General features: G+C 45.7%; 2 protein-coding genes across 9 annotated transcripts in view; both read right to left on the bottom strand.

Moving 5' to 3' along the window:
- PSMD4 (proteasome 26S subunit, non-ATPase 4) lies at nucleotides 4,642-15,309 on the bottom strand. Of its 2 annotated transcripts, none has more exons than XM_005663470.3 (10): nucleotides 15,185-15,309; nucleotides 9,444-9,584; nucleotides 7,897-8,011; nucleotides 7,425-7,511; nucleotides 6,834-6,902; nucleotides 6,453-6,668; nucleotides 5,971-6,088; nucleotides 5,683-5,814; nucleotides 5,532-5,599; nucleotides 4,642-4,952 (listed from the first exon to the last, which is right to left on the bottom strand). In XM_005663470.3, exons 1-10 carry the CDS (start codon nucleotides 15,208-15,210, stop codon nucleotides 4,782-4,784), a joined length of 1,143 nt encoding a protein of 380 aa, XP_005663527.1. In that variant the 5' UTR covers nucleotides 15,211-15,309; the 3' UTR covers nucleotides 4,642-4,781. The 2 variants fall into 2 exon arrangements, with proteins under 2 accessions (XP_005663527.1, NP_001038000.1); NM_001044535.1 differs by having other exon boundaries at nucleotides 4,780-4,952; nucleotides 5,980-6,088; nucleotides 15,185-15,226.
- Nucleotides 23,523-25,359, bottom strand: part of PIP5K1A (phosphatidylinositol-4-phosphate 5-kinase type 1 alpha) — a 49,226-nt gene continuing 47,389 nt past the window's right edge. For all 7 annotated transcript variants that reach the window (XR_002343028.1, XR_002343026.1, XR_002343027.1 and 4 more), the window contains 1 exon segment: nucleotides 23,523-25,175. Coding sequence is in view for 3 of the 7 variants with exons in the window: in XM_013997166.2 (XP_013852620.1) it covers nucleotides 25,173-25,175 (3 nt within the window). In the remaining 4 variants the exon portion in view is untranslated.

Raw genomic sequence — 25,359 nt, forward strand, 5'->3', positions numbered from 1 at the left:
GGGGGTCTATGGGCCAAGTGAGTACTTGACTTCAGCAGGGAGCATTTCTTTTTTTTTAATGGCTACACCCATGACATATGGAAGTTCCTGGGCCAGGGATCAAACCCATACCTCTGCAATGACCCAAGCCACTGCACACTGCAGTTGCATTAACCCACTCTACCACAGTGGAGACTCCCTCGAGCATTTCTTTTTTTTCCTTCTTCTTCTTAGAGCCACACTTGCAGCATATGAAAGTTTCTACAGCTGCTGGCCTACGCCACAGCAATGTGGGATCCAAGCCACATCTGTGACCTACACCACAGCTCATGGCAACATCGGATCTTTAACCCACTGAGCAAGGCAAGGGATAGAACCCATGTCCTCATGGATACTAGTTGGGTTCGTTACCGCTGAGCCAGAATGAGAACTCCAGGAAGCATTTCTTTATGTGGACGTGACCCAGGGTGTTGCTATGAATAAGAATGAATTAACTATGATGATGAATTGGAAGAAGTCAAGGTGCTGGCTGAGTCACCCTCATGAACAGTGAAGTCACCAGGTTGGCATGCAGAGGACCAGACTGGGACACAGGTCCCATCATGACTTGATGGGTGGACTCTGCCAGAACATGACTTCCCTGAGGAACCACACCCAGGACCAGGAAAGCCAAAACGGACAGTATCTTTAAAACCAATACATATAAAAGATTCCTAAGCCCTAGACAATGAGCCATTTCTTTCAAGTAATAATTTGATTCAAAAATACAGAGTTCCTGGAGTTCCATGGTGGCTCAGCAGTTAATGAATCCAACTAGCTTCCGTGAGGACACGGGTTTGATCCCTGGCCTCGCTCAGTGGGTTAAGAATGTGGTGTTGCCATGAGCTGTGGTGTAGGTCAAAGAAACGGCTCTACTCTGGCGTTGCTGTGGCTGTGGTATAGGCCGGCATCTAGAGCTCCAATTTGACCCCTAGCCTGGGAACCTCCATATGCTGCAGGTGTGGCCCTAAAAAGAAAAAAAAAAAAAAAAAAAAAAAAAACCCCAAAACCAAAAAACTAGATTTCCCCAAAATGCAGACACAAGCATCTACAAATTCATTATTCAGAAATAGAACTCAGGAATTCCTGTCATGGCTCAGTGGTTAATGAATGCGACTAGGAACCATGAGGTTGTGGGTTCGATCCCTGGCCTCTATCAGTGGGTTAAAGATCCAGCGTTGCATTGAGCTGTGCTGTAGGTCGCAGACGTGGCTCGGATCCTGAGTTACTATGGCTGTGGTATAGGCCAACGGCTACAGCTCCAATTAGACCCCTAGCTTGGGAACCTCCATATACTGTGGGTGCAGCCCTGGAAAAAGACAAAAAGACAAAAAGAAAAAAGAAAAAGAAATATAACTCATCCAATATGAATATAACCACAAAGTAATTTTTCTTTTTTTTTTTTTTTCTGTCTTTTTAGGAAAAGGCTAAGTTAGTTTTTTCAGCTTTTTTTTTTTTTTAAATCTTAAGACTGTGTAGAACCCTGAAAATATACTAATATTACTATTCTTTTTTTTTTTTTTTTGTCTTTTAGGACTGCACCGCGGCCTATGGAGGCTCCCAGGCTAGGGGCTGAATCCACGCTACAGCTGCTGGCCTACACCACAGCCACAGTAACACGGGATCCGAGTTGCATCTGCGACCTACACCACAGCTCACGGCAATGCTAGATCCTTAACCCACTGAGCAAGGCCAGGGATTGAACCCGCAACCTCATGGTTCCTAGTCGGATTCATTAAACACTGAGCCATGACAGGAACTCCCAAAGTAGGTTTTCTAGCTTCATTTTGTGGAACCTTGTTTACATTCAGGCTTTAAAGTCTGATTTAGGACACTGAAAATGAAATTCATCAAATACTGGCCCAGGAAGAAGTAATAGTACAGATCACTGGTGAAAGGGTTTTTCAACAATACCATAACGAAAGGTTTTCCATATTAAAAAACTGAAATTGGATCCCTATCTCAATGTACACAGAAATCAATTCAAGAAGGAATAAGGAATTTCTATGTGAAAGGTAAAACCATAGGACTTTAAAAAGAAAACAGAGGAGTTCCCATCATGGCTCAGGGGTTAACGAATACGATGAGCATCCATGAGGACTCAGGTTCAATCCCTAGCCTCACTCAGTGGGTTAAGGATCCGGTGTTGCCATGAGTTGTAGTATAGGTCGCAGACGCAGCTTGATCCCGAGTTGCTGTGGCTGTAGCGTAGGCAGGCGGCTACAGCTCGATTCAATCCCTAGCCTGGGAACTTCCATAAGCTGTGGGTATGGCCCTAAAACAACAAAAAAATAAATAAATAAAATTTTAAAAAAGGAAAAAGAAAACAGAGTGTCTTTCTCACCTTTGGAAGAGTTTGCTGTACATAAGACACACTAACCTAGGAGTTTCCTGGTGGCTTGGCAGTATAAGGCTCTGGCATTGTCACTGCTGTGGCTCTGGTTACTGGCCCCAGAACCTTTGTGTGCTGAGGATATGGAGAAAAAAAAAAAAAGAAAAAGAAACACTAACCTTGAAATAAAATATTGAGAGGAGTTCCTGTCATGGCTCAGCAGTAACAAACCCAACTAGTATCCATGAGGATGTGGGTTTGATCCCTGGCCCTGCTCAGAGGGACAGGGATCCAACAATGCCATGAGCTATAGTGTAAGTCGCAGATGAGGCTGGGATCCCATGTTGCTGTGGCTGTGGCTATGGCTGGCACCTGAAGCTCTGATTCGACCCCTAGTCTGGGGACTTCCTTATGCCACAGGTGTAGCTCTAAAAAATAGCAAAAAAAAAAAAAAAAAAAAAAGGGAAAATACAAGTCAGAGAGAACATATTTGAAACATATATAACCAATAATGACTTAGTACCAAGAATAAAGAATTCCTACAAAACATCTATAAAAAGACAAACCAACAGAAAAATGGACAAGACATGAAGAGACATTTCACAAAAATGGAAATACAAAGACCTATTTTTTAAAAATTGAAAAGATGGTACACTTCATTAGTAATCAGGTAAATGCAAATCAAAATTGCAAGGAGTTAACATTTTATCCTCACTAGATTGGCAGAAATTAAGAAGTTTTAATGATATCAAGGGCTGGAAAGATGTGGTCAATAGGAATTCTTATACCACAGGAAGGAGTAGAAATTCATAAATCACTTTGAAAAATAATTCAGCATTATCTGGTAAAATATCCTAAAGAAACTCTTGCACAGGTTCATCGGGAGAGATGTACAAAAAAATCTCCTGTGATCCCATAGGCAAGAGAAAAATAACTGGAAGCAATGCCAAATCCATGCACAGGAAAATGGAGATTATAGAATATTCAAGTATACAAACAACAATGAAAAATAAACAACAGCGACATGCAGAAACTTTGATGAACCTAAGAAACAAAACCATTTGTTAAAAAAGCAAGTTGCAGAAGTCTCACAGAATAACTTTTTTTTTTTACGTCCGTACCTGCGGCAAATGGAAGTTCCCAGGCTAGGGGTGGGACTGGAGCTGCAGCTGCTTGCCTACATCACAGCCACAGCAACTCAAGAGCCAGCAACACCGGATCCAAGCCACATCTTCGACCTACACCCACGGCTCGTGGCAAAGCTGGATCCCACTGAGTGAGGACAGGGAACTGAACCCACATCCTCAAGGATTCTAACATGTTGAACCACAAAGGGAGCTCCCATGAAACTATTTTTTATAAAGCTTGAAAACAAGCAAAACTAAACATATTCTCATCAGCAATCTTTATGTATATGAGAAAACAATGAAGAGGAAAAACAATAAATAAAAATAATGAATAATAAATTCAGGATAGTATCTCTGAGGATGTAAAGAAGGCATAGATGTATGGCAAGATACTAATTACATTCTAGCTCTTAAACTCAGTGGTTTTAGATATGCTCATTTTCTTATGCTTCACAATTTATATATAGTTTAAGTATTTTATATGTCAAATATTATTTACCTCTTTAAATATAATAAACAAAGGGGGAGGTTATGCGAATTGTGCATTCTATTCCACACGCCACCAAAAACCTTCCTCTAAATCTGGTGCTCCACGGAGACAGATCATGCTTCTCCTTCAGACCCCACCCAGTGAAAGGCCTCCAAGATCCTGCGTCTTTGTTACTCTGCTGCCTACTTTTCCACCTCTGTCGCCTGGGTGCAGCCAGCGTCCGAGAGCCAAAGCGCCTCCACCCCATCAGCACACGCTGTTCCTATCGACTGGAAACACTCCCCTCTCTCAGCTGATGAACCTTTGCCCCATTAGCTCAGAAGTTACCTCCAGGAGCCTTCCCAGAGGCTGCAAGACTTTGGCCCTCTCTCCTTATCGGTCCCATGGCACCTTGTTCAGGCCTCTCTTTAGACACATCTCAGCCGCGGGTAACCGCTCACTTACAGGCTGGCCCTTCCCTGGATGTTGCATACTTCCCTAAAGGCCAGTTCTGTTTCCTACTCACCTCTGCGGTCACAGTGTCTAACACAAGTGGCCCTTGGCAAGGCTTTTTCTAAAGAAGGACGGTCGTGGGTGGAGATGGGAAGGGGAATGGCAGCAGGCAGAACTCCACAGGGAGTGCTCTCCTGCACTCTGTGGGACCCTCCCCTCTCTCACACTCAAAGCTACCATGGTTTGAAGCAAAAAAGGAAAAAAAAAGTTGCCAAGCTTTATTTAGGTGCAGCGGTTACAGATAACACATCTAAACCCCATATCCCACCCCACCCTACAAGGCAGCCCCACAAACAGGCTCAGCTCCCCTTTCCCTCCAGTCTCACTTCTTGTCCTCCTCCTTCTTGTCCTTCTTGCCATCCTTGGTGGCCTGTGAGGCCAGGGAGCCCATGGCATTTCGAATGGCCTCATTGTTGGGATCCACGCCTGGAAGGTTCTCAAGGACACTCTGAAGGAACTCGGGGTCCTGCATCACGTCATAATCATCCTCCTCCTGAGAAAGGGCAGTGTCAGCTCGGGGCAGGGGGCAGGCCGACTGGGGGGCGAGCAAGAGATGTGAGCCCTCTCCCCACCCGACCAGGGCTGGAGGCACTTCTAGCCAAGGGAGGAAGGACGATTTGGGAAAGCTGCCAGTGCTATGAACTCAAACACTTACTACTGACCAATTAGAAGAGAAGCCTGAGAACTTTGCTTCCTGAGCTCAAAGGGTAAAAACAGATGCCTTTAGGTTCCCTGCTGTCAGACACCCACTCCTCCTTTTTCTCTTTTCAGACCCTCTTTCCACCCTCCTGGGAAGAGAGTATCACTGAGAATTGTCCAGACTGCTCCCACCAGCAAGGAAGGAAAACTACAGGACAGCAGGACACATCTCCAACTCTGGCCACCAGCATTCTTGCCTTAGCAAGATTTACAAACAAGAAATGGACATCTGTGTGTTTTTTTGCTTCTGCTTCTTGAAGAGCTCATCTATGAAACTCTGACAGAGTTATGGCCCCAGGCCTAGAGGGCTGAGGATCTGAACACAAGCAGATTGTAAGCCTGCCCCGGGCAGGGGGTCATGGCTGGCCCTCACCTTGGCAGGCTCAGATGTGTCCATGGCTGAATTGGCATCAATGTCAGCGGATTCTGCCTGGCCGAATTCTGAGGAAAAGAGGTCGGCCTGTTCAGTTCCACTTCCCCACCCAATCTCTCTGCCTCGGCACCACCACCCAGGCCCAGCTCACCTGCGCCCTGCAGGGACATCTGCATGGCATAAGCAATCTGTTCTTCCTCGGTCATACTGCTTAGGTCAGGGAGCCCGGTGCGGCCAAACTCCTGCTGGCTGATGGTCATCTTCAGCAGGGCATCGTCGGAGTCTGGGAAAAGGAAGAGAGCGGCAGGATGGAACTGTGCCATATTCCACCCAGACCCACCCCAAACCAGGTGTTCCCACGCTGCCAGACCCCACCCCCACCCCCACGTCCACGCAAGCTTCTGCTGAGCACCCCGCAGTCCCGGGACTTCAGATCCACCTCTTTCACCTTCAGTCCCAGTCGTAGCAATCCCGGCCTCCGCGGCAGAGGCGGCAGCTGCCCGCCGCGCCTCCTCCTCCTGCCGCTGCCGCTGCTCTTCCATAGAAACACGCAGGGCCTGGCCAAGGGCAGGGAAGGTCAGACATCCTCCGGCCCTCACTCCCACTGGGCACTAGGGAAGGCAGCTGAGGGGTGGGAGGGGAATGGAGCATAAAGGGGCAGCTTTTGGTTTATACACATGGGGATGAAGCTGGAAGATGACAGGTGACCCAGGAAAAAAAGACGGACTTGGGAGAAGCAAACAAGAGAGTCTGACACTGGTGTCCCTAGACATCAGATAGAATTATGTGGAAGAGGGACCAAGAGAGGGTCTAGGAAAACAAGCAAGGATGCTTAGGAGTGTCTAGCCCTAGAGAAGCTTCGTCAGCAGAGAAGGCGGAATGAGGACCCCTGGGCTCTACCTGAGGTCAACATTTGCTCACCAGGGCCAGCTCAGGATCAGCACTGGGATCCACTCCAAATTCAAAGTCACTGGCACCAAGACCCAGCATGGCACCACCTTCCCCAGCCAGAATCGGAGAACTGATGAGGGCATCAGCCAAGCTGGGCCCAGGAGGCACTGTCACCAGATGAGAACCGGTTCCATCTTTGCCATTCAATGTGTTTACGAAGGCAGTCAGCTTTTCTGTGTTCACCTCCTGGGGCGGGAAGGACACAAGAGGCTCTTCTTCCCACCCTGCTCCCCATTTCTGCCTGCTCAGCTCCTGTCTGCAGCTACTCCCTCACAGTGAGACACTCCTCTGGGTAAGGACTGTCCTGTTTACAAGCAAGGCAGTCAAAGCCCCCAACCGGTCCTTACTCACCTCTTCCCCAAAATTGATAATGTCAACATTTACTTTCTCCTTCTTGAGGCGTTTAGCCAATTTCACCAGCTGGGAAGAAGGGGAAAGAAATGAGGAAATCTGTTCCATACCATGAGGGAAGACAACCCACCTCACAAAGGCATACAGGACCTCTCCAAGGTCCCCCAACAGGAACACTGACTGCTGCATAACCACCTCTCCCCAGACGGACAACCTGATGCCTCTGCCAGGCACTCCTAAGGGCCAATAGCCCCCATTCCCAAATACCTGCTGCCCAAATTCCCCAACAGTCACTTGGACTCACATCTTTTTTTTTTTTTTGTCTTTTTGCCTTTTTGCTATTTCTTGGGCTGCTCCCGTGGCATATGGAGGTTCCCAGGCTAGGGGTCGAATCGGAGCTGCAGCTGCCAGCCTACGCCAGAGCCACAGCAACATGGGATCCGAGCCTCGTCTGCAACCTACACCACAGCTCACGGCAACGCCGCCGGATCGTTAACCCACTGAGCAAGGGCAGGGACCGAACCCGCAACCTCATGGTTCCTAGTCGGATTCATTAACCACTGCGCCATGACGGGAACTCCATGGACTCACATCTTTCTCATTGTCCTCCACAGGGCTTCCCACGAAGGCAATGATACGCATCTTGTGATTCTTGCCCTGCCGGTGCTTCAGGGCCAGCTTGAAAAGGAAAAGCAAGTTCTCAGTCAGCCAGGGGAATCACCCAGCTCTTTCCTGTGGCTCTGTTCTTCTTCTGATGGCTTCTATGCACCTCAAGCCACCGTCCTGCTCACACCAGGTCTAAAGCCCCTCTCCCACCCTTCCCCTCTTGTGGCTTCTCTGTGGATAAGACGGAGGGGTTAATTCTCAATTCTAGGGATTTTTCCTTTCAAGATCCTCACCGATCCTGGGATTCATCCCACCACGTCCTTTCTTCTCCTTTCTCTAGGTCTTCTCTCTTCCCTTGCCCTGGTTCCAGCTCAAGATTCCAGGGCAGAAATGAACAAGAGTAGAGCCAGAGCCCCAGAGCAGGGCAGAACCCCCAAAGGAATCCAGTAGGACTCACATGGGCCACGCGGATGCCAGTGCAGAACGTGATCTTGCCCTTGGGTTGGACAGTGTGGAGCTTAGACAGGATGCGGCCGGTGTCAGGGGTGAGTGTGGTCAGCACTTCACAGTCACTGGGATGTGGGGAAAGCAATTCTGTGACTTCAGGTCAGGACAAGTCCTCCAAACTGTGTTTGACTCATCTTTTCTTTAGAGACTTTGATAATAACTGTAATTTCTATTTTTCTTAATTAAGCATCTAGCATTTAGAGTAGACCTCACACAAGTTCTAACCACACACACACAAAAAAATTTGTAACTATGTGAGACATGGATATTAATTAAACTTACTGTGGTGGTCATTTTGCAATGTACACATTTATCAAATTACTATGTTGTACACCTTAAGCTTATACAGCATTGCACATCAATTATATTTCAACAAAACTGAGAAAGTTTAGGAGTTCCCACTGTGGTGCAGTGGGTTAAAAATCCAGTGTAGGTTGTATCTGTGGCTCAGATTCACTCCCTGGCCTGGGAACTTCCATGTACCCTGATTCGGGGCGGGGGGGACTGGAGAAAGTTTAGATATGAAACGCAGAAAATAAGAAGGGATTGATTTTGTGAGAAACTTGTCATCTTGTTCCAATATTTCCCCCAATCCCTCTCATGCTATTTTTTTTCTTTTTTACTTTTTTTGGCCACACCTAAGGTATGTGGAAGTTCTCAGGCCAGGGATCAAATCCAAGCCACGGCTGCAACCTAGACCACACCTGCAGCAACACCAGGTCCTTCACCTACTGAGCCACAGTGGGAGCTCCCTTCCTCATGTTATCTTGCTCTCAGGACCATGGAAATCCTCCTCAACAGCTGGATGCTACTTCTTATCTCTCCCACCCTCTCCATTTCTAGCTAATAACATGTATAATGGGATGGGGGGGGTCACTCATTTAAGGACTGTCAGTTCCCAAAACGAATCACTTTTGGGGTAACAGGATGTATGATAATGTGTCTTAGGGCACTGACCCCAAAATTACTTTTTTTTTTTTTTTTGTCTTTTTGCCTTTCCTAGGGCCGCTCCCACAGCATATGGAGGTTCCCAGGCTAGCAGTCCAATCGGAGCTGTAGCTGCCAGCCTATGCCACAGCCACAGCAATGCAGGATCCAAGCCACGTCTGTGACCTACACCACAGCTTACAGCAATGCCAGATCCTTAACCCACTGAGCAAGGCCAGGGATGGAACCCACAACTTCATCATTCCTAGTCAGATTTGTTAACCACTGTGCCACAACGGGAACACCCCAAAATTACTTTTTTATTGCCTTTACAATAAACTGTGACATTTTACCCCAGGAGATTTAGCTTCATGACTGTATTGAATTCAGGTTAACAGTAAAAACAAGATGCTATTTATATTGAATGGTGCAGAAGGTAGTCTAGGAAGGTGATGGGCAAAAGCAGCCTCACAGAATCTACAGCAGGGTAGGTCCCTGGCTACCACAGCAGGTCACATACAGGAAACACCCCCACCTCCCCTAAACCCCCGTCTGCTCCGCCCCACGTACTTGGCCAGGGTGATGAGGCCCACGTTGTTCTCAGGGTTGCTGCGGGTCTTCGAGTGACAGACTATGTTGACGGCATCCTGTTGAGCCTGCAGCCGGGTAGGCAAGAAGTCCCCATTCCGCATATACTCACTGTTGTCCACACTGTCAGGTCAGGAGTGAAGGAGAGAGAAGACACACTGCAGGAGCTCTCTGAGACATTCCCTCCCGTTCCAGGGACCCCCACCTCCTTTAACCCCTCTCCCCTAAGAGGCCCTGTGGCTTCAGTCTTTGTGGAACAGAGAATCACCTGCTACCTTTTTTTTGGGGGGGGGGGCATGCCTACAGCATGCAGAAGTTCCCTGACCAGGGATCGAACCTGAGCCACAGCAGTGACAACGCCGGATCTTTAACTGCTAGGTCATGAGGGAACTTTTTTTTTTTAGGCTTACTCTAGACTTACTGACTCAAAATAACCAACGGAGGAAAAACAACTGAAATGTCTGCAAGGGATTCTATAAGCACTGAGGCTTGCGATCTACTGATGTACCACATCCACCTTTTTATAAAGTGCTTTTACATGTTACTAAGCATGGTCATGGAGGAACACGCTGTCTGCCACTAAAACAGGAGTATTCCCGAGTTGCTGTTGTGACTCAGCAGATTAAGAAACCGACTAGTATCCATGAGGATGCAGGTTTGATCCCTGGCCTCGCTCAGTGGGTTAAGGATCCAGCGGTGCTGTGAGCTGTGGTGTAGGTTGCAGACGCACCTCGGATCCCAAGTTGCTGTGGCTCTAGCATAGGTGGGTGCATACAGCTCCGATTCGACCCCTAGCCTGGGAACCTCCATATGCTGTGAGTGCGGCCCTAAAAAAAGACAAAAAGAAAAAAAATTATAAAATAACACACACTTGGCAGAAATGAGTGCAGGAAAGCCCAGTGTAATTTTCCAGTTAAATGTTTAACAGCTTTGCCAGCTGGACTGAAGTGCAAAAATGAGGTCTCATAGTTTTGGGGGTCTCACCTATCCTATCCCTGCAACTTTACACAATCTATAAAAATCCAAATAACATGAAATACAAGTACAGCTTCCTGGAGCCCAAAAGAAGGCAAGTAAGTGAGGCAGTTACATATGCTCCTGAACAGAATCAATTCTCGCTGACCTGAGGTCCCTCAGAACTCTAAAAGGAACCAGTGGCCCCATTTCTACTGGTAAGCAAAATATGGGCTTGGGGAAAATATTTTTTCTTTAGTATCCTTTGCCTGACAGTGAATATAAAGGAAAAATGATGAAGAAAGGTTAATTAAGAAGCCACTGGAAGACAAGTAGAACAGGGAAGGAAGGGCAGCATTAAGGCACAGGTTCAAATCCCTAGTCTACTACTCTCTAGATCTATGATCTTGAGGAAGCTATTTCATTTCTCTAAGGTCCAGTTACCTAATTGGACAAATGGGTTTTATTAGACCTACCCTCATAGGGTTGCTATGAGAAGTAAATGCATGGCAAATACTCAGCACAGTGCCTAACCATAATCATGAAACACAGACTAGTTCTCACACGGGAAACTCAATCTGCATAAAGGAGGTCAAAGGCTGCCCCTCCTGACCATGCCGGTATATTTTTTTCTCTGATACACTGTTTCCAATATCTCTCCCAGCAGGGAAGAAACTGCTTCTCTAGCTTCAAATTCAGTGGTGGGTCTGAATATAAAAACAATGGAAGCTTTGAGGAGCATGTAGATGGAAGAGCTACTAAGTATAAAGACTGTGGGCAGGCCCAGCAGATGGATGAGGGCTGGAAGGAAGGTGTTGAGGAAGAGGGAGGGCTTGAGAGGGAGGGAGAGCTGATGGTGCAGAACAGGGTGGCAGCTCTCACAATGGGTCCTGTGTGCATCAGAACCACTGCCAGGGTGATGGTCACGCTGGCATTTACATTCAAAACCCAGCTGCCTTTACACCGATGTAGGCATCCCTAAGAAACGCAATATTTAGCTTTTCCAATGTTGAACTTTATATGAATGGAATAATATATGTACTTCTTTTGACTACTTTTGCTCAATTGTATGTAATTTTTCCTAACAAAAATTTTTATCAAAATAAGGGCTTACGGTATTATCCAGCTTGGAGTTCCCATGGTGGCACAGCAGCAACAAACCTAATAGTATCCATGAGGACACAGGTTCAATCCCTGGCCTTGCTCAGTGGGTTACGGAGCCAGCGTTGCCGTGAACTGTGGTGTAGGTTGCAGATGAGGCTCAGATCCCACGTTGCTGTGGCTGTGGTGTAGGCCGGCAGCTGCAGCTTCAGTTTGACCCCTAGCCTGGGAACTTCCATATGCCATAAGTGCAACCCTAAAAAGACAAAAAATAAAAAAGAACCCAGATGCCTAGACTTCCCTGGCTGGGAGTCTGACTCTCAGATCGACAGCAGTCAAATAAATATACACAATTTTTTATTTTATTTTATTTTGCATTTTAGGGCCAAATCTGCAGCATATGGAAGCTTCCAGGCTACAGGTCAAATCAGAACTGCAGCTGTTGCCCTATGCCACAGCCACTGCAATACCAGATCCAAGCCATGTATGCAACCTATACTGCAGCTTGCAGCAACCTATACTGCAGCTTGCAGCAACACCAGATCCTTTAACCCACTGATTGAGGCCAGGGATTGAACCCACGTCCTCATGGATACTAGTCAGGTTCTTAACTGCTGAGCCACAACGGTAACTCTGAATATACACAATTTTTATTTTTTAATTTTTTTTTTTTGTCTTTTTTTTTGCTTTTTCTAGAGCCGCTCCTGTGGCATACGGAGGTTCCCAGGCTAGGGGTTGAATCAGAGCTGTATCCACCCGCCTATGCCAGAGCTGCAGCAACGCGGGATCCAAGCTGCGTCTGCAACCTACACCACAGCTCGTGGCAATGCTGGATCCTTAACCCACTGAGCAAGGCCAGGGATTGAACCCACAACCTCATTGCTCCTAGTCGGATTTGTTAACCACTGAGCCACGACGGAACTCCTATACACAATTTTTAAAAAGCTCTTTCAGAAAATTCTGATGCAGAGCAAGGCATGAACCCCTGCAGATAAAAAGGAGTGGCTCTCATGGTTATTCCACCCAAGGCTGGGCTCTTACAATAAGCCACCAATGTGTCTCTCTAGGCCTAATCTTTCCTCCTTTACACCAAATCAAATTAATACTTCCCCCCTCCTTTTAAAGGGGGCACCTTCGGCATATGGAAGCTCCCGGGGTTAAGGGCTGAACTGGAGCTGCAGCTGCCAACCTACGCCACAGCCACAGAAACACCAGATCCAAGCTGCGTCTGTGACCTACACCACAGCTCTCGGCAACACCAGATCCTTAATCCACTGAGCAAAGCCAGGGATCAAATTTGCATCCTCATGAATGCTACTCAGGTTCGTAAGCCGCTGAGCCACAACTCGAACTCCTGGATCAATATTCTCTTTTTTTTTTTTTTTTGTCTTTTTTTGCTATTTCTTGGGCCGCTCCCGCGGCATATGGACGTTCCCAGGCTAGGGGTCGAATCGGAGCTGTAGCCGCAAGCCTACGCCAGAGCCACAGCAACATGGGATCCGAGCCTCGTCTGCAACCTACACCACAGCTCACGGCAACGCCAGATCCTTAACCCACTGAGCAAGGGCAGGGACCGAACCCGCAACCTCATGGTTCCTAGTCGGATTTGTTAACCACTGCGCCGCAACGGGAACTCCCTGGATCAATATTCTTAAATGCCATTTTGTACACAGTTCCACCTCCACCAGACTCAGAACTTTTTCAGCAGTCCTCTATTGAAGGTACAAGACAGAACTCAGTGTCCTTAGCCCGACAATTGTGGACTTCCATATACATTCTCCAAAAAAAAAAAAAGAACCATCTTAAACCAACAATTAAAACAACGTCACACCAATCTATTTCCTACTCCCTAAACATACCTTGAGAATTTACACTGCAGCAGCTTTATGCTCTTCTCTCCACGTGTAATAGCTTCCCTTCCTCAACATCTAAGACCTTTCTTAAATTCTTTCTCAAGGATTCCTCAAGTGCAATGGAAACCAATATACGTACAGTGCTATACAATTTACAGAGCTCCATATTATACATTTTACCTACCTAAGCCATAAGAAAAATAGATGTTATTATTCTCATTTTTTTAAAAAAGTGAGAGATTTAATACATTCTCAAGAACATGTAGCTAGTCATGACCTAAAACAGAGGTTTTTGATTCCAAATCCTGTCCTCTTTCTACGTTTTTTTTTGTCCTTTTTTTTTTTTTTTTTTTTTTTTAGGGCTGCCCCCATGGCATATGGAGGTTCCCAGACTAGGGGCTGAACTGGAGCTGGAGCTGCCGGTCTACACCACAGCCACAGCAACACTAGATCCTTAACCCACTGAGCAAGGAGAGGGATCAAATCTGCATCCTCATGGATGCTAGTCAGATTTGTTTCCACTGAGCCATGATCGACAGCAGAGTCCCAGTTAAATTTGAATTTCAGGAGTTTCCTCTGTGGCTCAGCAGTTAATGAACCCGACTAGCATCCATGAGGACTTGGGTAGCATCCTGGCCACCCACAGTGGGTTAAGGATCTGTCACTGCCATGAGCTGTGGCGTAGGTCGAAGACGCAGCTTGGATACTGCAGTGCTGCAGCTCTGGCAGAGGCCAGGGTTACAGCTCCTACTGGACCCCTAGCCTGGGAACCTCCATATGCCGAGGGGAGGCCCTAAGAAGACAAAAGACAATAAAATAAAAAAATAAAAATAAATTTGAATTTCAGATAAACAATAACTTTTTAGTATAAGTATGTTCCACATAATATTTGAGATATACTTATATCCATTTTTAACATCAAAACATATTGCTTATTTGAAATTCAAATTTAAATGGGCAGCTTATATGCAATCTAGCAATGCTAACCTCCTGGCAGAGATACTCTTGGGTGTCTGTCCATCCAACTGGCTATTTGTTTGTGTTTGCGTACTAGTCTGTGTTTATTCTATGCTCACACTTAGAAGAAACTCCTGAAACCCTGCAAAAGTTTGTGTTCTCAGCTTCTAATCCGACTCCTAATAGCTACTCAGCCAAGTATGAGACTGATGAAGAGAGCTAGCTCACTGGATAAGAGCCCTTGTGTCAGATAATTCTGGGTTTAAATTTTAGCTCCACTACTTAATTAGCTGTGTGACTTTGTGTAAGTCATTTTAAAATTGACGAGACTCCGTATCCTCATCTGTAAAAGGGAGGGACTTTAAGTATAGTGAGGTTTAAGTGAAATAAAGTAAGTTAAACGCCTGACATTTAGAAAGCAACCTGTAAGCTGTACCTTTGAAGATGATACAGAGAAAGGCAATAGAGTTAGACACGAGTAAATGGGGACGGGGAAGGGATTTATCATCTCTTCCTAACATCCATCATTTAGAAGAGGAGGGCAGAAGACCATCAGGATGAGTCTGAGAGTCGAACTCTAGCTAAAGACGCTGGAATAGAGAAAGGCAGCAAGAATCGGCCGGTCAATGGCTGTACGCGGGCTGAGGATTAAAGGGGGACACCCGGGGCCTGTTCTCCGGGAACTAACTCCGGGGCCCGGGGATGACTCAGGGAGTCGATGCACCGCCTTCCTTCCCGGCCCGGGGCCTCAACTCGCCCATAAGGCCCCGTCCCCACCCCAGGCCTGCCCGGCCTCCGAGCTACACGCGCCCCCGACCCAGTCCCGCTGCCCCACAGGGGCCCGAAGTAGTTCCTCACCAAACCATAGTGCTTTCTAACACCATCTTGCCAGCTTTCTCCCTCCCCGACCGGTTCTCCTGGACCACCTAACAACAACTCCTCCAATTGGCCCAGCGTTCATCACCAATCATAGGTCTCTGATCGACCAACTGGTTCCGCCTCCATCCTCCGCGATGCGTTCTGGGAATTGTAGGCGCCGCCAAAATAAAAGGGATTGCAGTTTCCTTGTGGCTGAAGGGGTTAAGGATTCTTCCTCGTCACTGCAGCGGCTTGGGTGGCTGCTGTGGCGCTGGTTACATCCCTGGCCCTGGAAATCCACATGCAGCCGGCGTGGCAAAAAAGAAAAAAGACAAGTGCTATGGTTATGTCTGTTCCAGCATCATCTTTTAAAAATAATGGTGGGATGACTAGTGACTTTTCAGCTCCCCCTGTTCCCCATGGCACTTTGTTCGTCTAACTGCTAAACCCTTTTACCCCTGAATTGCATTTGTTTGTGTATCTAACGCTCCCTTTTCATTAAGAGCAGGAAAGTTGTCTTTTTTTTTTTTTTTTTTCCATTATAGCTGGTTTACATTGTTCTGTCAATTTTCCGATGTAGAGCAAGGTGACCCGTTATAGCACAATTTTGAAGCCAGGTGATGGGTACATGGGGAACTCATTATACTTTTCATTCTTCTTTTGCATACATTTTTTTTTTTTTTTTTGTCTTTTTTTGCTATTTCTTTGGGCCGCTCCCGCGGCATATGGAGGTTCCCAGGCTAGGGGTCGAATCGGAGCTGTGGCCACCGGCCTACGCCAGAGCCACAGCAACGCGGGATCCGAGCCGCGTCTGCGACCTACACAACAGCTCACAGCAACGCCGGATCCTTAACCCACTGAGCAAGGGCAGGGACCGAACCCGCAACCTCATGGTTCCTAGTCGGATTCGTTAACCACTGCGCCACGGCGGGAACTCCAGGAAAGTTGTCTTAATCACTTCTATCCCTGAGCCCACTACATAGCCTAACACATGGTAGGAATGCAGAAAAGTTTTTACAAATCAATAATTTTAACTAATCTCCCAAAGAATGGGAGATAACTTAGTCAACCATATTGGATTTTAATCAAAAATTCCATTTAAGGAGTTCCCGCTCTGGCGCAATGGGTTACGAATCCCATGCAGAGTTGCAGGTGGCTATGGAGGTGAGGAATCCATCCCCATCCCCTGGCTGCAGTGGGTTAAAAGATGCTGCATTACCCCCTGTAGCTTAGGTTGCAACTGCAGCGCAATTCAAATCCCTGGTGCAGGAAGTTCGGTATGCCTTGAGTGGCATCACTTAAAAAAAAAAATTTTTTTTTTTTTTTAAATGCTAGGAGTTCTTTTGTGTCCCAGTGGGTTAAGGATGAATCCGTTATTGGAGTTCCTTTTGTGGACCAGCGGAAACGAATCTGACTAGGAACCATGAGGTTGTGGGTTCGATTCCTGGCCTCCCTCAGTGGGTTAAGGATCCCGCCTTGACATTAGCTGTGGTGTACTCAGACCTGATGTTACTGTGGCGTATGCCGGCAGCTGTAACCCTAACCTGGGAACCTCCATATGCCGCGAGCGAGGCCCTAAAAAGAAAAAAAGAATGCAGCGTTATCAGTGCAGCGGCTTGTGTTGCTGCTGTTGTGAGGGTTAGATCCCTGGCCCGGGAACTTCCACATGCCTCCAACGGGGCCAAAAATAATAACCATTATTATAGTAATAAATAAAAATAAAAATGCTTGGAATTCTTGTCGTGGCTCAGTGGTTAACGAATCCGACTAGGAACCATGAGGTTGCCAGTTCGATCACTGGCCTTGCTCAGTGAGTTGAGGAGCCGGCATTGCCATGAGCTGCAGTGTCGGTCGCAGACTTGGCTCAGATCCCACGTTGCTGTGGCTGTGGTGTAGGCCGGTGGCTGTAGCTCCGATTCAACCCCTAGCCTGGGAACCTCCATATGCCCTGGGAGCGGCCCAAGAAATGGCAAAAAGACCAAAAATAAATAAATAAATAAATAAATAAAAGAAAATGCTTTGGCTTACATTCCTGCACATACACCAACGTAAAGGAATTCCAGGTCTCTAACTTGGAGGGGGGCAAGGATGGGGACAGAGATGTTAGATGGAGATGGTAAATTCGTCGTTACTACCTAGACGTTTTGTTTGTTTTTGTTTTGTTTCTGCTTTTTTTTTTTTTTTTTAGGGCCGCACCAGAAGCACATGGAGGTTCCTAGGCTAGGGGTCAAATCAGAGCTACAGCTGCTGGCCTACACCACAGCCACAGCAATGCTGGATCCTTAACCCACTGAGCAAGGCCAGGGATTGAACCCACCACTTCATTGGTTCCTAGTGAGATTTGTTTCTACTGCGCCACTATGGGGACTCCTGTTTTTGTTTCTTTTGTTCTTAGGGCCAAACCTATGGCATATGGAATCAAAGCCAGCCGCTCCTGGGCCTACACCACAGCCGCACAAGAAGGGATCCAAGCCACATCTGCGACCTACACCATAGCTTATGGCAATGCCGGATCCTTCACCCACTGAGGGAAGCCAGGAATCAAACTCGAGTCCTCATGGATACTTGTCGAGTTTGTAAACTGCTGAGCCACAATGGGAACTCCCAGATGTTGGTGAAGTGGTTTTTTTTGGGGGGGGTATTGTTTTTTGCTTTTTTGGGGGGTGGGTGGCAGCCACAGCTTCAACATTTGGAAGTTCCCAGGCTAGGGGTCGAATCCAGAGCTACAGCTGCCAGCCTACACCACAGCCACGCAACGCCAGATCCGAGCCACGTCTTCGACCTACACCACAGCTCATGGCCACACTGGATCCTTAACCCACCGAACAGAGCCAAGGATCAAACCTGAATCCTCATGGATATTAATCAAATTCCTTACTGCTGAGCCACAATAGAAATTCCCAAACAAAGTATTTTAAAAACAAGACAAGAATTGCATTTTTTTTGGGGGGGGGTCCATCTCCACAGCATGTGGAAGTTCCCAGGCCAAGGATCTAGCCCTAACTGCAGCAGCTCAGGCCACCACAGCAGCTGAGTGCTGCAGTGACAATGCTGGATCCTTAACCCACTGTACCACATGGGAACTCCAAGAAATACATTTAAAAAAAAAACCGCACATATACAATGTAAATAGAGAAAACTAAGTGACAAAAGGCAAAAGTTAAGGGAGAGGAAAAATATACCAGGCAATGGTAATAAAAGAAAGTATTACTTATATATGTGTGTGTGTGTGTGTGTGTGTGTAATATTTATATGGCTACACTCTATAGTGTAGTATCCAGACTAGTATCCATGAGGATTTGGATTCATTCCCTGGCCTCACTTAGTGGGTTAAGGATCCAGTGTTTTCACGGACTGTGGTGTAGGTTGCATATTTGGCTCAGCTCCCTCCTTGCTGTGGCTGTGGTATAGGCAGACAGCTGCAGCTCCAATCACCCCCTAGCCTGGGAACCTCCATATGCAGCCCTAAAAGGAAGGAAGGAAGGGAGGGAGGGAAGAAGGAAGGAAGCGAGGGAGAAAGGGAGGGAGGAGGGAGCGAGGGATCAACAAAATATCTAAAATCAGAGCAAAAGAATAGTATTTCATGAAATACAATATTCATCAACAGAAAATGTTCTGAGTTAATCAGAAAAATGCAGCTCCAAAGACAATTTGAATATCAGAAATAACTATAAATTAGTATTCTTCTAAATATAGAGTAGGAGTTTCCAGTTTGGCAAAGGATTGGCAGCGTTTTCACAGCACTGAGCAGGTTCAATCCCTGGCCCAGCACAGTGTGTTAAAGATCCAGCGTAGTCACTGCTGTAGTGTGGGTTTGATTCCTGAGCTGGGAACTTCCACATGCATCGGGTGTGGCCAAAAAAGAACAGAACGTCAGTAGAGGCTGGAGTAGAGAGAGGAAAAAAAATGAGGCCAGAGAGGGAAAGGGAGTAAAAACATTGGGTCATGTACAGCTGCAAAGACTATCTTAAGGACTATTGAAATAGGAGATGTTTTTTTATTAATGATTTTTATTTTTTTCCATTACAACTGGTTTACAGTGTTCTGTCAGTTTTCTACCGTACAGTAAGGTGACCAAGTCACACATACATGTATACATTCTTTTTTCTCACATTATCATGTTCCATCATAAGTGTCTAGACATAGTTCCCAGTGGAGCTAGGAGGTGTTTTCACAGGATCACTCTGGCTGCTGCATTGAGAAAAGACTGTGGGGGAGAAGAGCAGGCAATAGATCAGTTAGGAGACTACTTCAATAATCAGATATGATGGGGCTTAATGTAGGGTGGCAGCAGGACCTGAAATAGTGACATATGGCTGAATTTCGAGTATGTCATAAGATACAACACTTACAAAATCTGCCAATGGATTTGATGGAAGATATAAGGAAAGGAAGTGTTAGACACTAGAGTTGGTTCTAAGCAACTAGAAGAATGATGGACTAGGAGGAACAGCACTGGACATGTCAGGTTTAAGATACCTATTAGAGGAGTTCCCATTGTGGCTCAGCAGAAACTGACTAGCATCCATGGGAACACAGATTCGATCCCTGGCCTCGCTCAGTGGGTTAAGGATCCGGCATTGCCGTGAGCTGTGGTGTAGGTCACAGATGCAGCTTGGATCTGGCGTTGCTGTGGCTGTGGCTCCCATTCGACCCCTAGCCTGGGAACTTCCACATGCCTCGGGTGTGACTCTAAAAAACAAAATAAAACAACAACAACAACAAAAACCTATTAGACACCTAAATGAAGATGTCAAGTTCAGGAAAAAGACCTGGGCTTGAGATAGAAATTTGGGAGTTTTTAGCTGATCATGAAGTGACAGGGGAGTTGGACAAATTATACAAGGTCTTGAGGACTTTTAAAAATTGCCTAGGGAGAGGATGTGGACTAAAAGAAGGGGCCCTATGATTAAACCCTGGACACTTCAAAATTTAAAGGTTAGAAAGTAAAGGAGGAACCAGAGAGGATGGAGATAGAGCAATGTAGCACCTTGGTAAGGACAATTAGGAAAAAGTACATAGCATCCAGAAGCTAAGTGAAGAAAATATTTCAAGGAGTGAGTAATAAAACTGTCAGATGCTGCTGACATGTCAAGTAAGATGAGTACTGATATATTTAGCTACATGGAGGTCATCAGTGACCTTAATAAAAGTGTTCTGGTTGGTTGGTGGGGGTAAAACTTGGAGTGAATTTGAGATTGGGGTAAAAAAAAAAAAAAGCTATTTGTAAAACTTGATTTGTAAGACAAATGGCTAGCTTTAACCACTGACTGGGTATTTATTATTAAGGAATCATTAACTGTTCAAGAAAGGCATGATAATGTTGCTACAGTTAGGTTTAAAAGAGCCCTTATGGGGCTCCACTACGGTGCAGTGGATGAATGATCTGGGGCAGCCGGTTCTAAAACTGGCCCAGCCCAGTGGATCCAGCATTGTCACAGCTATGGAATAGGTTGCAGCTGCAGCTTGGATTTGATTCCTGGCCCAAGAACTTCCTTATGCTGCAGGCATGGCTTAAAAATAAAAAAAACGGGGGAAAAAAACCCAACAACCAAACCAAAACAAAAAAACTGGGGCCAGGAATTGAACTCAAGCTGCAGCAGGGACAATGCTGGATCCTTAACACCCTGCACCTCAAGAAAATTCCCTCTGAGATTTATTTTGACTTAATGCTTTGGAGATGCAAAGAAAATGCAGGATTAGGGTAGGAAATAAAGATGAAACAGATTGGCCTTATTTACATCAAAAATAAATTTTTTTTTTTTTTGCTTTTTAGGGCTGCACCCGTGGCATATGCAGGTTCCCAGGCTAGGGGTCGAATCAGAGCCACAACTCACACAACGCTGGATCCTTAACCCACTGGGTGAGGCCAGGGATCAAAACCACAACCTCATGGATACTAGTCAGATTCGTTTCTGCTGTGCATGACAGGAAATCCCTACATCAACAATTGTTGAAGATGGGTGATGCGTATTTGTCAGTTTGCTATAGCACTTTTTTTTTTTTTTTTTTTTTTTTTTTTGCTACGTCCACGGCATGCATAAGTTCCCAGGCCAGAGACTGAACCAACACTACAACCTGACTCCAGTCCTATGAGTGACATTAAATCCTTAACCCACTGAGCCACCAGGGAACTCCTACAAATGGAGTTTTGTTTGGAAATTTCCATGGTAAAAAGCTTAGAGTTCCTAGGGAAGGGATCCCATCCCAGCCACAATTGCGACTAAGCTGCAGCTGCAGCAATATGTAGATACTTTAATCCACTGTGCCAGGCTGGGGCTCAAACCTGTATCCTGGCATTGCAGAGATGCCACTGATCCTGCCGCACCACAGCAGCAACTTCCAGATGTCACTTTCTAATGAACTTTCAAGAATTTTACACGAGATTATTTGACCTGTTTCTGTGTCTTCAAAAAACTATAATCTGATATCTATTTTAACTGGCAAATCTTTATTTAAAAAATAAATGAGGGAGTTCCCGTCGAGGTTTAGCAGAAATGAATGTGACTAGTATCCATGAGAACTCGGGTTAGATACCTGGCCTCGCTCAGTGGGTTAAGGATCTGGCGTTGCAGTGAGCTGTGATGTAGGTAGCAGACTCAGCTTGGGTCCCACGTTGCTGTGGCTGTGGTATAGGCCAGCAGCTACAGCTCCAATTGACTGCTGGCCTGGAAACCTCCATATGCCATGGGCATGCTCCCCTCCCCCAAAAAGACCGAAAAAAAAGAATGAAACTCCAATTGTGGTGAATAACTTTCAGACTAGCTGAGACTGATATGCTTAAGATTAAAACGCTAGACCAGGGTTTCCAGCTTTATTATCCTGTGGTTTTGATTTACACATTTTTGGAATAGGCTCTAATTGTCTGGATATAGATGGTGGAGTTTGCCTGTGGAGTAAGTAGTAGCAGCTGCTCACCGCTAGAGGGACCCTCTGAACAGAGGGTTATCTAGTGTACCCATTCGGCAGCTGCCTGAGCATGTTTAGGAGTGACAAGGTAAGGGGTGCAGAATGATCATATTTCCCCTAAAATATGTTCAGATTCAATTCCATTTGGGATAGTCTTCTCATGCAGCCTCAAAGAGAACAGAGGTTTGAACACAAATTCAATACTTTGAGAATCCTCAATTTCTCCTTCACTCCAATTTCTCATTCCATCATAGCTGTTTTCTTTTTTATGTCTCAATTTTCTTCCTTCCTTTTCAACTGATATCCTAGATGAACATCACCTCATACCTAAACTGGTAGTCTAACCAGTCTGCTTTTTCTATCCACTTTGGTAAACTTTGTCAAAAGATTAGTTTCAGCATTTTGATCATGTCCCACTTGGTGACAAAAAATTCTACATTTCCCCATTGCCTACAGTTTAAAATAAAATTTCCTCAGCGCAGCAGTCAGGGTTTCCAGTGTTGCCTCCACCTGTACTTATTCCATTGTTCTTACTCAGGTCTCCCTCCACCACTGCTTTCGGCACAGTCCTGTCCTTGTTTTCCAAAACAGATCATTTTCATGCCCCCAGGCCCTCATGCTCAAATGAAACTTTCCCCAGCACTTCCTACCCATAGTCACCTCTAATTTTCTTCCACCTTTACGTTCTCTACCACTCTTTCAGAGAACTGAATTCTTTTGAGTAACAGTGATTCTTCTGCATCACCATTAACTCTTGAAGGTCGATTACTTCTCTTGACCTTCAACTGCCCAGTGGATTCATTGCTCATCAGCTGCTGCATAAATATTTGTAGAATGACCTTTAAAAGATACGTAATAGTGGTGTGGAAAGGAACAATATTTTTAACATTGCTTATAATTATTTGCTTTTCTCAAAAGCTCCCCCACCCACGTGCCTTAGAATGATGCCTTTTTGTCTGGTTTCCCATTCCAGTAAAATAGCCTAAGCTCAGTCTCACAGAAAACACAGGAGCTGAGAAAAGCAGTCTCTGCTTTTCTATGATGACATCCGGGGCCAGATTGAGGGAAGGAAAGGGAGAGAATCCTAGGGCCAATCTCAAGCTTGCTTTTCCCACTGTCCTCTTCCTTTCCTCCTAAACCTGAGTAAAATTTTGAACTTTGGATCCCCAAATCCCTAGGCAACAGACCTACATTAATTTCCTTCCTATTCATTCATAGTTTTTCCTTCTCAAGTTTAAGTTAAGATGGAGGCGGTGGCTAGAAGGTAGTGAATGATGCCCCTTCTCTAAGCCTGAGTCAGACTGAAGTTGGAGAGAAACTGGAAAAGGATGCATTTGTTCAGGGCAACACGAACAAAACCGAGCTGAGGTGATGCAGTATGAGGGTAGAGCAGACGGTATGTAAAAAAGAACCAGAAAGAAACAAGAAGTCTAAATAACTGATGAAAGTTTAATACATTAAAACCAGATATTTATCACTTTTATACTGTATTTGCCATTTCTGAACAAAGTAGAGGCAAATTGTGACACTTCATAAAAATGTTGATTCCCATCCCTAAGACCAAGCCTCCCTCAAATATTCCCTCCCACCCCCTACAGAACTCTGTCCTGAATAAAACACTTAAATACATCATAAATAGTAAATTATGAAAAAAAATAGCAAGAATTGTTTCTTTCCTTCTCGTAAAAAAGAACATGGCAGCAAAGACAGGCAGCCAGAAACTGGCTGGGGTGTCTAATATAGACAGTTACTTGGGGTACAGGCTAACTTACTATCAAGGTTGGGTGGGGTGGAGAGGAGATAGTATAAGGATTTAACAATCTGCCTGAGATGCCAGGCCCGCTTCTTCCCCTGATAGGAGGATTGGATGGAGAACATGAGGAGGAGAGGGATTATACAGCCCCCATTTCCAAGTTCTCTGCATGCAGAGAGGCAGCAAGGCATGTAGCACAGCAATGACCTCACTAAGGCAAGAATCTGCTGGCTCCCCATGAGTTTAAGAGAATATTCTCTAGCCTCACAGTTATGGACGACCTGCTAACCAGACACAGGTGTCCCCTCTACATCTCAGCTCCATGAACAGCAGAACACTGTTGGAAAAGGTGGTAAAAGCAAGGAAGAAATCTCCTTTGGAGAAGAATCTAAAATTCATTTGATAAGTCTTCGTATTTAGAAAAACAAGCAGAATACATTTCAAATTGAAAAACAGTAAGAATCATTATGGCCTGGCAGTGAGTAGGTCCTGCCTAAGAAGGGTTCTGGATCGTTTAGCCCCACCACTGCCCCACTGTTTAACAAAGGGGTAAAGATTACCCCATGTCCCACTCTCTCCATTCCTTCAGCCTTAAGAAATTCATTAAGAGAGGAGGAGTTAAAGAGGAGCTGCTCCTCGCAGAGCAAACACCAGACTTTTGCTTCTCAAACACCAGGGCTCTTCTGCAGGAACCCGACGAATAGGCATCTCCCCAACGCTTCTGGAGTTTTGCTCTGACACTGTCTGGCTTGAAACTGTATGCTGTATGCCATTTTTCTTTTCCTTTTTTAAGGAAATAAAGGAAGCGGGTTGGGAGGTGGTTAAACACCCTCACCCAGCAAAAAAACCTTTACAAAGATTACGGGGGTCTTCTTCCAGAGAGAAAGAGCTAAGGTGGGGATGATGTACCAGCCAGTCTGTCCTGAGGAAATTAATAATGAGTCCAGCTCCTGGTGAAAGGTAAGTGAGGGGGAAGAAAACTATCAAGTCCAGCAACCCCATTCCCAACAGGAAGAATAGGGGTATGAAAATAATTCAGTTGTGGAAGCCAAGGTTGGCTAGTTGAAAACTTGTGCCACCCTAGCATAGGAGTGGAGAGGATGCTGCTGTCCTCAACTGTCCGAGGCACTAATGCCCACTCATGAGGAAGGGGAAGTAGAAGAGGTTCTTCTTCAGGGAGGAGATGGAGAACTCCCCTAGCCTCCATTAACACTCCTTTTTGGATGACCAATAAAAAGAAAATTCAGCACTGCTGGGTCCAAGGGCTGACATCTTGTGATCACAGAGATGGTAGAATCTTATTCCAGGTCTTCTGAGGATTTCTGCTCACTGAAAAGGTAAACAATGTAAAGTTAAGAATGTGAATTATGAGATGAGGTAGGAAAGGAATTTCACGTAATTTCAAACTAGATGGCAGAGTTAAGGTCTCCTTCTAGTTCAATCTCAGCTTCCAAGTACAAGGTACCAAAAACAAAAAATTTTTAAAGTAAGATTTAGAGGGGCACCCAGCTCC

The sequence above is a fragment of the Sus scrofa genome, chromosome 4 (assembly GCF_000003025.6).
Source record: "Sus scrofa isolate TJ Tabasco breed Duroc chromosome 4, Sscrofa11.1, whole genome shotgun sequence".
Classification (NCBI taxonomy): Eukaryota; Metazoa; Chordata; class Mammalia; order Artiodactyla; family Suidae; genus Sus; species Sus scrofa.

Coding starts and splice junctions, on each gene's coding strand:
- PSMD4 (XM_005663470.3), bottom strand. CDS start 15,210: ATGGTGTTAGAAAGCACTATGGTTTG. Junction 6,903..7,424: donor TGGAGGACAATGAGAAAGAT/GTGAGTCCATGG, acceptor CCTTCTTCCCAG/CTGGTGAAATTGGCTAAACG. Junction 5,815..5,970: donor TGGGACTGAAGGTGAAAGAG/GTGGATCTGAAG, acceptor TCCTTTTCCCAG/ACTCCGACGATGCCCTGCTG.